This window comes from Myotis nattereri, assembly GCF_964212035.1.
Source record: "Myotis nattereri genome assembly, chromosome: 9".
Classification (NCBI taxonomy): Eukaryota; Metazoa; Chordata; class Mammalia; order Chiroptera; family Vespertilionidae; genus Myotis; species Myotis nattereri.
Window position 1 is genome coordinate 2,430,001 of NC_138084.1, and position 12,318 is coordinate 2,442,318.

At 64.1% G+C, this 12,318-nt stretch overlaps 1 protein-coding gene across 1 annotated transcript in view; it reads right to left on the reverse strand.

Moving 5' to 3' along the window:
• Positions 1–9,843, reverse strand: part of VWCE (von Willebrand factor C and EGF domains) — a gene marked incomplete at its 5' end in the record, with an annotated part of 29,487 nt that extends 19,644 nt beyond the window's left edge. Inside the window, 9 exons of the mRNA XM_081099465.1 lie at positions 34–127; positions 198–631; positions 1,399–1,527; positions 2,328–2,444; positions 4,776–4,892; positions 6,880–7,008; positions 7,349–7,438; positions 7,557–7,651; positions 9,734–9,843. Of these exons, the coding sequence (XP_080955591.1) occupies positions 34–127; positions 198–631; positions 1,399–1,527; positions 2,328–2,444; positions 4,776–4,892; positions 6,880–7,008; positions 7,349–7,438; positions 7,557–7,651; positions 9,734–9,843 (1,315 nt within the window). The remainder of the gene's footprint in view (positions 1–33; positions 128–197; positions 632–1,398; positions 1,528–2,327; positions 2,445–4,775; positions 4,893–6,879; positions 7,009–7,348; positions 7,439–7,556; positions 7,652–9,733) is intronic.
• Between the last annotated feature and the right edge of the window lie 2,475 nt (positions 9,844–12,318).

Here is a 12,318-nt window from a genome sequence, read left to right on the forward strand (position 1 = left end):
GGGAACCCACAGCCTCCCTGAACCAGCTCCCACCTGTACAGGACGGGCAGCACCCCCCGTCTCCGGAGGGGATCGGGTGGGAACAAGCAGCTTCACACGTCGCCTCCTCACAGGTCACCTGCCCGTCCTGGAAGCGGGAGCTCCGGTCACCACAAGACCCCGCACCCGACCGGGGCAGCCCGAGGACTCTCACCCACCTCGCACCAGCACTGGGAACACCCGGGCTCTGTCCAGTGGCTCCCCGACTCGTGCATGGCTCCCAGGTGCCAGCAGGCAGAGGGCCCTGGTGTGGGCTGTGGGGCCGTGGGGCTCCTGGGCAAGGAAGGGGTAACCCCCTTCTCCTGCGGTTGTGTGGAAGGTCTGAGGGTCCCCAACAGGGAGACGCTAGGCACTGGGGTGGCCATCGGGGTGGACGGCAGCCTCGCCAGGACGGAAGGGGAGGCTGCTGGTAGTGAGGAGGTGTGAGCGGGCGGGCAGGTGGTCCGGACTCCCGCTGGGGGCCCGGGAGCCCCAGGAGGGGGGTGTCCCGGGGAGAGGGCCGGCCGGCCGGCCTCGGGCAGCAGCAGCATGTTGGGCGGGGGCTGCAGGGGCTGCAGGATGGCGGATGGGGCCAGCACGGCCGTCGGGAACGCTGGAACGGAAACACAGGGCCGTCCTGAGGGAGGTGGGACCGAGGGGCTGGACTCAGCGTCACCGCAGACACCACGCCTCTGGGCCCGGTTCTCCAACGTGACGGGTCCCACGCCAGCCCTGCGGCTCTAAAGTGCTGGGGCTGCTACGCGGCCACACAGGGAGGCGGATGGGGAGGAGCCAGAGCGCAGGCAGCTACAGGGGCCGTGTGCCCGCCCGCCCGCCCGCCCAGGTGTGCCCCCTGGGGTGGGGCCGTGTGCCCGCCCGCCCGCCCAGGTGTGCCCCCTGGGGTGGGGCCCAGGCCCCGGAGGACTCGCCATGGACTAGAGGTAGCACCTTCGGTGGTTATACGACATGGAACCTACACTTCCGGGCAGGCGCCGGCCGGCAGTGTGGCCATCGATCTGACACCACTGCCCAGTGTCCCTGGGGCCCAAGTTACGGGGCTGCTACGTCACACGCTCTTTTCTTTTTCTGTTGCCGTTTCGGGGGGACAGAAGGGCGAGCGAGCAATGAGGTGGAAAGGGAGGAAGCAGCGGAGGGAGGAAGTGAAGTGTTGTAAGGAAAATGAGTCAAAAATCAAGTGGGTGGAGAAGGAAGAGGGTCAGGCTCTGGGGGCGGAGCCTGTGCTGGGGGCGGAGCCTGGTGTTGGGAGGGCGGAGCCTGGTGCAGGGGGCGGGGCCTGGTGCTGGGAAGGCGGGGCCTGGTGTGGCTGAGGGTAGGGTGGGGAAGGGGGTCCAGAGCCGGGAGGCGGGACTGGTCACTCACCTTCACAGGACACCCGGTCAGCCCGCAGCCTGAAGCCGGGCCGGCACGTGCACAGGAAGCTGCCCACGGTGTTGTGGCAGGCGTGGTGGCACACCCGCCGCTCCTGCGGCCTCCGACATTCGTTGACATCTGCAGGAGAGCCTCGCTGCCCACGGCTGCCTCGTCAGGGCTGCCAGGCCTTTCTCCCATCATCCCTTAGCCCCAAAGGCCGCAGTCTCCCTGCCCGGGGGGTGGGGGTGCCTCAGAGGCCCGGCAGCGGGGCTGAAGTCCATGCTGGGGCCCTCGCGGGGTCATGCATCCAGTGGGCGTCTAATGGGTGCGCCAGGGCCTCATCCCCAGCAGTGGGCAGCAGCGATCCAGTGCTGGCCGGACGGGAGGAGCCCGCTGGGAACCGCAATCCACACCTTGCACCATCCCACCCGCGGGGGTCGGTGGGGTGGCCCCTTCCGAGTGCCCTGCCCGGGCCTCAGGACACACACCGGGTTCGGCTGGAACACGGTCCTGTTTCCGCCCCGGGGACCCCAGCTCCGCCCGCAAGCCCTGCTCCAGCCACACAGACTGGAAACTCCTGCTAAGGGCCGAGAAGACAGGGTCCCCTTCGAAACCAGAGGCGCTAAGGCAGAACGTGCGTCATGAGCACAGGCGGCCAAGAAAAGGGGGGAAGAGAGGAAACCTGGGGTGTCTCTGGGAGGAGGGCAACAACAGGATGGACTGGCACTCGGCCAGGAAAAGCCCAAGGCGGGGTCTTCCACGAGGAGCCCGCGCGCCCCGAAGGCCGGCCTGGGCGGAGGGTCGCGGGCTGACAGGCTGGGGAACCAGGAGGTGCCGACTGCCTGCCGCCGGCCTCTCCCTGTCCGTCCCTGTCCCTGCTCTGTCCATCCTCCTGATTGGCAGCCTATGAGTGGAGACGACAGGGTCCCCGGCCTCACCTACACAGGAGTGCCGGTTGCCGTGGAGATGGAAGCCGGGCCGGCAGGAGCACGTGTAGCTGCCGATGCTGTTCCTGCATCGCTGCTGGCAGGGCGTCCCCAGGCATTCGTCCGTGTCTGGAGGGACGGACGGGGCTGGAGCGCTTTCCCCGCGGAGTTTTGGAGCCATGCGGTCCCTCGTGTCCCGCATCGCCACCTCCTGCCCCGCTCAGGGCCGCGGGGGGATCCCCTTAATCCCCCCTTTCTCTCTGCCCACATCAGAGTATCCACCCCTCAGCCCCCGGATCAGCCTTCCCTCCACCCCCACCCACATCCTGGCCCCCCCCACCTTCGTCTAGAGCAGCGGCTCCCAGCACGGGGCACACGCCCACGGGGGGCGATGTGATTTTTAAGGGGGGCAATTCAAGAATGAGTTATTCACAGTGAATTTTTTTGTATTTATGGTTCTAGGGGCCTCATATGTAGTAGTTAGTATATAAATATGTATCGTGACACGTTTATGCATTTCAGTTCTCTATTATATATTTTGAAACTTTGCTATTTTTTCATATCACTTCATATTATTATTTTTTTTTAACAATTTCTTAGTGATTTCTTCCTCAGAACTTCAATTGTCCTTCCGTTCTTTTATTTTTCTCCTTCGTGGACGCCATGTTCTTGGGAAGCTGGTTTAGACCGAGTTTGTGGCCTTTTGGGCTTCCTCCACGTGAATAGGGGTTCGCTTTTTGAATAAGAAGAATTATATGTCTCGGGGGGCGGGCATTGGGATTTTAGAGACACTTAGGTGGGGCGCGGCCAGAAAAAGGCTGGGGACCACTGGGCTAGAGTCTGGAGAACAACAGCCTCACGCACCTCCCTGCCTTTCCCTGCGCTCCCCCCAGGCCTCCCAAAGGGCACCTCTGACCAGGCCCCTCTCCCTCCTTGGCTCCCGCAAGCACCGATGCAGCACCAGAGTTCACAAGCCCTGGGCTGCCCCTTCCCTGGCCTCCCCTGCCCCTCGCCTTTGCTCTGGCTTAAATTCTTGCTCTCTTCCAAGTGCACCCCACTCTTGTGGGCCTCCCCTTTGCCCATGTCCTCTTGTCCACTCGGACTGCCTTTCTGTCTCGTCTGCTGGAAAACTCCTACTCATACCTCAAAACCCAGCTGCTATAGCACCTCCTCTGTCAAAGCTTCCCCGTGCCGGTATTTGCAAAGGTGAAACCCTACATGTCCATCCGTAAGAGAAGGGTTAGGAGCCGCGGGATGTTTGCACTGCGGGGCACCAGGCCGCAGTTCAAAGAGCAAAGCAGGGCTGTTGGCCCTGATGGGAGAGATCTCCAAGGGAGATTGTTGGAGGGGAAAGCAAGCAGCGGAATGACCGGGTTCAAATTCCAGCTCCGACATGATCTCGGACAAGTTATTTCATGTCTGTAGGGCTCAGTGTCAGGACAATGGAAATAAACTTCATAGGATAATTTGGAGGATGAAATGAGAAAACGCATCCACAGTGCTTAGCAAGGTGCCCAGACACAATCATTCAGGACAGTGCGCTGTTCATCTCTTATTACATCTCTGTAATAGTGTGTGTGTGTGTGTGTGTGTGTGTGTGTGTGTGTGTGTGTACATGTGCTGGGGAGAGGCAGGCAGATGGATAACCAGGTGCTACGGATGAATCGTGTCCCCCAAATTCACACGGTAAAGCCATAAACTCCAAAGTGACGATGTCAGGAGGGGCCTTTGGGAATTCGGTTTCGATGAGGTCTGGAGGATGAGGCCCTCAGGATGGGATCGGTGCCCTTAGAAGAACAGACATCGGGCTCGGGGACCTGGAGGTCCAGACTGCCGACCTTGCCCTGCCCCTGGGCTTGCCCTGACCTTCAACCCTGGAGCCAAGCTCCCCCTCTCTGCCATCTGCGAGCCCTCACCAGGAATGGAGTGGCCTGGCACCTGGGCCTCGGACTTCCACCTCCAGAACCGGGAGGCTAAACTTGTGTTGTTCCATCCGCCCGTCCGTCCGTCCGTCCGTCCGTGGGGTTGGTTACAGCACCTGAGCTAAGGCCCCGGTCACTCTCTGGGGCGAGCAGAGTCAGGAGGGAAGAGGGCCGGAGCTGACGGCCTTTAAACCTTGTTTACAGTTGATGACAACAGCAAACAGCAGAGACTCACACGGCAGGGCCCGGGGGACTGTGTGGCCGCCTCACCTCACTGCTTCCTCGCCTCACCTCTGTGAGTGCAAGTCACCCTAAGATCGCTCTCATCCTGCTCACCTAGGAGGGAGGCGCCTCCTCTCCCGGGGTCCCCCGCACCTGCCCCCGTCCCAGCCTCGCGGCTTTGCTCCCCACCAGGCTGGGCCGCTGGAGGCCGGACGCTTCCTCCTGGCCCTGTCTCCAGAGCCGGGCCCCGGCGGCCTGCAGGGCCACCGGGTCAACGCCGGCCCCGCAGCAGCCTCCTGCCCTCCGAGCCGCTCACCTTGGCAGCTGTGGCGGTCGGCGGACAGCTGCATGCCCGGCCCGCACTCGCACACGAAACCGCCTTCCGTGTTCACACAGCGGCCCTCGCAAGAGGAGCTTAAACACTCGTCGATGTCTGGGGAGAGAGGAGACAGCCGTGCGTGGCCCCCGGTGCACGCGGTGGGTGCAGGAGAATACCTGCACGGACCCCGCGCCCACCCCCGCCTGCCCCACCCCACCCGGGAGAAAGGCCAGGCGCAGGGGAGTCGCCACAGGGAGGCCCGAGAGAGAAGCGCCGAGGGCCAGGCCTCCTCTCTGACCCACGCAGACTGATGACCAAGAGGAGAGCGGGACGGAGCCGCACCCGCCGGGGCAGCCCCACGGGGCAGAGGCCGTGGCAGGAGGCCTGCAGGGGACACTGACGACACACAGACGTGGGACTGAGACACGGCGCTGGCTCCCCAGATGGTTCCCGTCTGATAAGGCAGGAGCCGCGCACACGCCCTCGAGGCCGCACGTGGCCGGCGAGATGTGCCCACAGGGAACGCCCAGGCAGCCGGAGTGTGACCGTCACAGCGAGGAGACAGGCAGAGGACGAGGGGGGGCGGGGGGGCAGCAGGGGGGAGTCTGGGAAGCACTGGGCCCAGCCTGGCAGGAGCAGGGGTTCCTGCCGGGGCAGTGGGGGATGGGGGGGCAGGGCTAGGGAGCTGGTTAAGGCTCGGCTAGGCAGCACCCAGGAGTCTCAAAGCTTCTGCCCAGGGCAGGTGCCTGGGTCCAAGCAGTGCTCCGGGGAGGTGCAGGCTTGAGGGGCGAGGGGCGCTGGGGGGCAGACCTCCCCACCCCTGCTTCACAGCCCCCCTTCCCCCTCCAAGAACCACACGCTCTGCAGGGCCTGCACCGGAGCCTCTGCCCTGAGCCCGCGTGCCCTCCATTCTCCGTACCCGGGCCCTTCGGGACCACGGCCACCAGGAAGCCCGCCCTGACTGACCCCAGCCCCTGGGATCCCTGGTGGCCGAGGCCAGTGTGCCCCCCCCCCACGCCCGCTGTGACATGTCCTCTGGCTTCTCCTTGGCCAGTTTGCTCTGCGACCAGGAGTGGGTGCGCAAAGTTCTCCCCACAAAAGGCATCAGGGAAGAGGCATGACTTCAGGCGTCCCGAGGGGCGGTGCAAGGAGCGCCAGGGGAGAGGCGCCAGAGCGTGAGGCGCCCGGCCCGGTGGTTCTGGGGGTGACCAGAGGCCACAGGAGCCTCTGTCGCGGCATTATTTACGGCGCGACGCATGGCAGGCAAGCTAATGAGGGGTGACAGGGCTGGGGCTTACACTACACAGCCGCGTGTGCAGCTGCTAGAAATTATGCTGTGAGGACTATTCCGTGCTTCCAATCTAGTGAGGAAACTCAGACAAAAACTGTGGAGAAGGGGTGATGTCAACCTTATAAAACACATAGCTATGCATGCCTCACACACATACACACACAGGTACACACGTGCAAACACATATGCACCCACGGAAAAGGGCAGGAAAGACAGCTCCCTTCTGTAGCCAATACGGCTGGGCAGCAGCTCGGACGCGCTGGGCTTTCACCCACTGCCCCGCCTTCACGCCCCAACGTTCCCAGGGGCGCTCCCTTTAACGTCTGCACTCAGGGGGGGGGAAACGTGATTCTGACAAAATCAAACCCCCAAAGCGGGTTCGCGTCCCCGGAAAGATGCCAGTGGCTGCCCACCGCGGCTGCAGGAACTTTCCAAAATCACAAGCAAACCGCGCTTTTACAAAGTAACCCTGGAGTTTCGCTTTTCTCATCTTTCAAAGTCACTTCCCCACAGCGGCCCTCCTCGGGGGACCCTCCTGCAGGCCCAGCTTGCCCCGGGTGGGTTGCGGCCCGTTAGCGTGTGTGTACCCGCGGTCACTGCCCCCGCTCCGCGCCTGGCCCGGGAGAGGCGCTCTGCACATGTCTGCGGGAGAGCAGGAGGGCCCCACGCCTCTGGCTCCATCCTCCCTGCCGCTCTCACACTGCCAGGCTCCTGCCCAGCCCTGCGCTGGCATCTCTCTGGAGACATCCTGGCAGGCGAGGGCAGGGCACGATTCCCGCCCGCCCCTCCCCCCGCTCCCAGGCCTCTTACCGGTGCACCTGATGCCAACAGCTGTCTCTGTCATCGAGAAGCCCACAGGGCACACCCGGGCCACCTCCTGGCAGCCACCGTGGTTACAGGCAAGGTCACAGCCGTACTCCCCGCAGGGCCCGTGGGCTTCTGAAACAGGCGGCACACAGGTGAGCACGCGCCATGCCCAGGTCCCGGCCGTGCCCACCCCGCCGGCCGGGGCTCCTCCTGACTGAATTCTGCTGGGAAGGTGCCCCTGGAGGCAAACAGGCCTGAGTTTAAACCCAGCTCTGCCACTTACTAGCCATGGCACCCCTGGGGGAGCCACTGACTTCTGTGCCTCCGTCCCTCATCCATAAAATGGGCAGGAGAGTGTCTGCCTACCAGGGTTGTCTGGAGACGATACGCGAGGGCACCGTGCCCAGGGACTGGCACATAATCTCCGTGTTCACAGAGTTTTCCCCAGGAGCCATCGCCCGCCCCCAGGTACCTGGGCAGGTGGCCCCTTGCTCGCCATCCTGGCAGGAGCAGACGTTGGGAGCGATGCAGATGCCACGCCCGCAGCCAAAGGAGCAGAGGGCTGGGAGGAGAAATGCAGGTGAGGGAGCAGAGGCAGGGGGAGGGTGCCCTGTCTGCCCCAGCTCAGGGAGTGAGCGCCCGCTGGGGAGGATGTCTGGGGCTCGGGGACAGGCACTTACGAAGGGTGCAGTGCCCACTGCCCATGGAGGGCGCCCAGCCTGGGCAGCAGCCACTCCCGAACCCCGAGAGGCAGACGTGGGGGCCCAGCCGGCGTCTGCAAGAGAGGAGAGAGCACAGTCCATGTTCTGATACGTCTACAGAGGAGTGAGCGTCTCAAGCCGGTCGGTCGGTCAGTCAGTCAACAAGCAGCACTCAGGACCCGCAGGAGAGGCGAGGGGAAGTTTCCAAAGAAAAAGGGCCCAGACAAAACAGCAATGCGGTACCGTCTCACCCGTCAGAAGGGCTGTCATCAACAAATCAACAAACAAGTGCTGGCGAGGATGCGGAGAAAAAGGAACCCTCGTGCACTGCTGGTGGGAATGCAGGCTGGTGCAGCCACTGTGGAGAACCGTATGGAGTTTCCTCTAAAAACTAAAAATGGAACTCCCATTTGACCCTGTGATCCCACTTCCAGGACTATATCCCAAGAAACCAGAAACACCAATCTGGTTTTTAGCATTTAGGTGCTCACTAAATGGCTGTTGAGGGAAAGGCTGAGAAGAGAAGCCAGCAAAACGCAGAAGGGGGAGGGCAGCTGGACACACGTCATTCCCCAGGTGGCATCTCGGGGGTGAGGGTGGGGGTGCCTAAGGGGTGAAGAAGAGCCTGCCCGCTGTGCCAGCTGCCGGATGAGGCCCCGCAGTACAGCCTCCAACAAGCCAGTTCCCCGCCGGCGGGGCGCTGGGCAGACAAGCAGCCAGGTGGTAACCAACGCGCCGTGACACTCTGCCCACAGGCCTGGCATGGAGCTCCGAGCGGGGTCAGGGGAGCTCCTGGAGGCTGAGCTGGGGAAGAGGCGCAGGGACGGCCATGCCCGTGCAGGATGCTGGGGTCCGAGGGAGCCTGGGACACAGGCCTGGAGGGACGCAGACACGCCTGCAGCTGGTTCTGTGCCCGCCTGGCCGCACCGGGAAGCCCACGCAGCAGCACAGGACCCGGAGGCCCTCCCACCTGCGCTCCACCTGCCTGGAGGCTGATGGGCACGGTCTGCGGGCCAGGCCTGTGGGAGCGCCCGCCCACGAGGGCCCTGGCACAGCCGCGGGGCTGAGGACATGGTGCGCAGGACAGACCCGCCCGCTCGGGGGAGACCACCCCGGCCAACTGCGACAAGACAAGCCGTCTGAGCGGGAGCGCTGGCGTACAGACATGTCTGCGGGACACGGCCCGGCACCGAGTTCTCTGAAGCCTGCTGCTCTCTGAGGTCATCACAGAAAAGGGGGGCCCTGGGGAGGGGGGCCGACAGGGAGGCCGCAGCCACGCTGTTGCCCGAGAGATGACGTCAGCACCGGGAAGGAGGCGCTGCGCCCCTGCTCCGAAAGGAAAGGGGAGCCACCCCCCCTCCCGCGGCAGAAGTTAGAACCCCCCGGGGGGCCGGGCGCGGCGGGGGCACAGGTGGCAGGAAGGCTCCCAAACGCGGAGCCCAGAACCTGAGCACAAGGCGGCGGCGGGGCACACACGTGTGAGCCGCGAGCTGCGCCCCCGCAGGGCCGCCCCGGCGCCCCCACCCCCGCAGCCAGCGGCCGGGGCCAGGCTGCGCCTCCAGCCGGTTCCCGCGGCGGCATCGCGCGCACACGTGCTCGGACCCGCGGGAGCCCGGCGTCCGCCAGGAGCGGACCGAGGGGGCGGCGGCGTCTGTCCGGGCAGAGCAAAGGGACACACACCCCAGCCCCGCCCGCGCGCGCACACGGCGGAAACCGAAACGTGACCCCGAGAGACCCCGCGGGTCCAAGGTCCGCGGCGCGCGCAGAGCCGGCGCCAGGAACAGCCCCCTCCCCCGACGGCCGGCGCCGGGAGCCAGGCCCCGCCCGGGCAGGAGCACCGGCACGTTCTCCGGCGAAGCCAGCCGACCTGCAGACCAGGCGGCACGTCCGCCTCCCTCGCCCAGGTCTGCGCTGCAGGGCGACCTCAGGTGGGCTCCCCCGGCGCCGGGCCCTCCGTCCCCTCCAGTCGCAGCCCGGACGGCCCGGACGAAGGCACAGATGCGCGCGAGGCACAGTGCAGTCTCTTTGTCCGGCCCCCGGACAGAACCCCAGAGGGGAGCCCCGGTTCGCGGGTGCCGGCGGCTCCGGGCGCCCCTCCGCTCCTCTATGCCGGGAGCGCCGCCGCGGCGGGGCCACGGCGGGGCGCGGGCGCTCACCTCTCCGTCCCGAGGTGCCCGGACGGCTTCCTCCCGGTGTAGCCGCGGGCCGGGGCCCCCGGCAGCAGGAGCGCGACGCCGGCAGCCGCTAGGAGCAGTCCGGCCCACATGACGGGCGGCGGCGCGTCCCCCCGGCTGGCTGGCTCCGGCGCCGCGAGAGGGAGGGGGCTCCCGGCCTCGCCCCTCCTCCTGGCGCCGCGGGGAGCGAACCAGCGCGCCCCGAGCTGGCACGCGGAGCCGAGCAGGGGGGCCGGGGACGCCCAGAGGAGGGGCCGGGGGCCGCGAGGGGATCCCGCGCGCGCGGCTGGGGGGTCTCTGGCACCTCGGAGCGGAGCACACAAAAGGCAGCGCCGCCCGCCCGCCCGTGGCCTCCCGGGAGGCGCAGAGGCCCGGATGGGGTCAAAGATCGGGGACCCCTGGGGGCGGGGTTTGCCCTCGGCCCACTGGCCCTGTCTGGGCTTGGGATTCGGCTTCCTGAGAAGGGCCGTGGGCGGCAGATGGAGGCCCGCGGAGGGAAGAGACTTGCACCCAGGCTGGCGCTGGAGGCTGCGCCCCCAGACGCTGCTGGTCTTGGTGGAGCCGAGATGCCTGTGTCCAGGTGCTGGGCCCTTTCACTGCGGGGCAGTTCCAAGCCAGCCCCAGCCGGCCTGCAGGTCTCCGCCCTGATCCTGAGTGAGCGGGCCAGTGGACACTAGCCGGTCTCGAACCCGTGGCCCACTCTTCGCCCCCTTCTGCAGCTGCCCCAGCCAGTCAGCGCCGTGGGCAGGGAGTGGTGAGCAGGTGGCGGTGGCCAGGGTCATCCCGCGGAGGAAGCGGACATCCTGCCTTCTCCGGGGGGTTCTTACCCAGCCACCCAGCCCCGTGAGCCGGGCTTTGCTCCAGCATCTCCCGAAGGCGGGGATGAGGAACTCGCTACCTGTGGAAGGGGGGCCACTCCAGCTTGAGTCACTGCTCTGTCGGGAAGTGCTCGTACTTCCCACCCAAGTGACCTGTTCCTGTGGTCCTGCCTCACAGCTGCCGCCCACTGGCTACCCGGGCCTGTCCCGGAGGCCCTTAACATCGGTGGCCACAGATGAACGCGCTATCCCAACAGCAGCAGCCTGGATGCTTGCAGTTTTCCTTTTGGATGCCTTTATTTTTTTATATTTTTGATTTCCGAGAGGAAGGGAGAGGGAGAGATAGAAACGTCAGTGATGAGAGAGAATCATTGATCGGCTGCCTCCTGCACACCCCACACTGGGGATTGAGCCCACAACTGGGGCATGTGGCCTTGACCGGAATCGAACCTGGGACCCTTCGGTTCACAGGCCGATGCTCTGTCCACTGAGCCACGCCAGCGAGTGCCCGGACACTTTTCCTAACACATCCTAATACCACTTGGCTTTGGGGCAACCCCCATGATGCTGTGGGTTCAAAACAAAGGAAAACCTCGGTGTTTTTGTTGTCGTGTTTGTATGTTATTAAATACAAGCTGCTAAGCCAACCTCCCTACCTGAACCCGTGTGGTCCAATTTTTGCAGATGTTTACATTTAGGCTGGTTTTCTCACTTTGTTAGTTTTGATCCATCTTCTGAGCTAAGCTACAAATTCTCAGAAATAGGTTGCGAGAATATTCTGCAACCTGAGTTGAATGTAGCTTCCATATTTATGTCCATTCAGACCCCTAGGGCATCTTTCATTTGTGCCTCAAACATCTGCAGGTGCACTTCCTCCCTCCACCATGCACACTGCATTCCTCCCCCTGCCTTACCAAGTGCTTCAGTGTCCACCTTCCCTGACCACGGAGCCACAGATCTAGCGCTGGGACAGACACAGAAAGCTCTTCTCTCACTTGGGCCCACCGAGACCACCACCGATGCCGAGCAAGTGCTCCACCCTGGCCCAGAAGCTACCTGCGCCCGCTCCGCCCACACTCCAGCACACTGAGCAGCAGTGCTCCCCGTAGCCCCGCCCCCGCGTCCGCCCTTCACTGACGGTCTGCCCCACGATGGTCAGAGAACAGCTGCGGTGCAGCCTTGTGTTAAAGAAAAGCCTCGTCCACGTCCACCCACAGGAGTCGGGGTCTTGGAGGTGTTGCAAATTCCTACTGGAGTATTTCAAAAGGGACCACTTTCTACCCTGGCATTTCTCACGTTCCTGGCTCCTCGGACCTTATGGCATCCATCTTGCTCTGCTTATCAAGTCTGCTTCTTCAACTTACTTGTCTCTTTTCCTTTTCTTGTCCTTTGGTTTGTTTGACCCGAGGCATTGGTCCTCCTCACGGACTGACTAGTTGGTCATATCCCTTAGTCAGTTCTTCGGTGTCTCCTCCCCTAGTCTGTGGCTTACGGCTTCTGAGTAACAAAAGGGACCTGCATCTTAGGTGGAGGATCCAGTGTTGTTGGCGCAGAAAGGCCTCTGGCTTGTGACCCTTCCAAACGGTTATGTGATGAGCCAGTGTTTCTATTATTCTCCCAAAGGTCCGTCGGAGCTCGGCCCTTGCATCAGCGCCTACATGGGAGGCGTAGCAGAGCTCCACGGGCAACCTTCACCCCTGGCGCCGCGATGAGTGGTGTGAAGGCGGATGGGAAAGTGGGGAAAGTGTG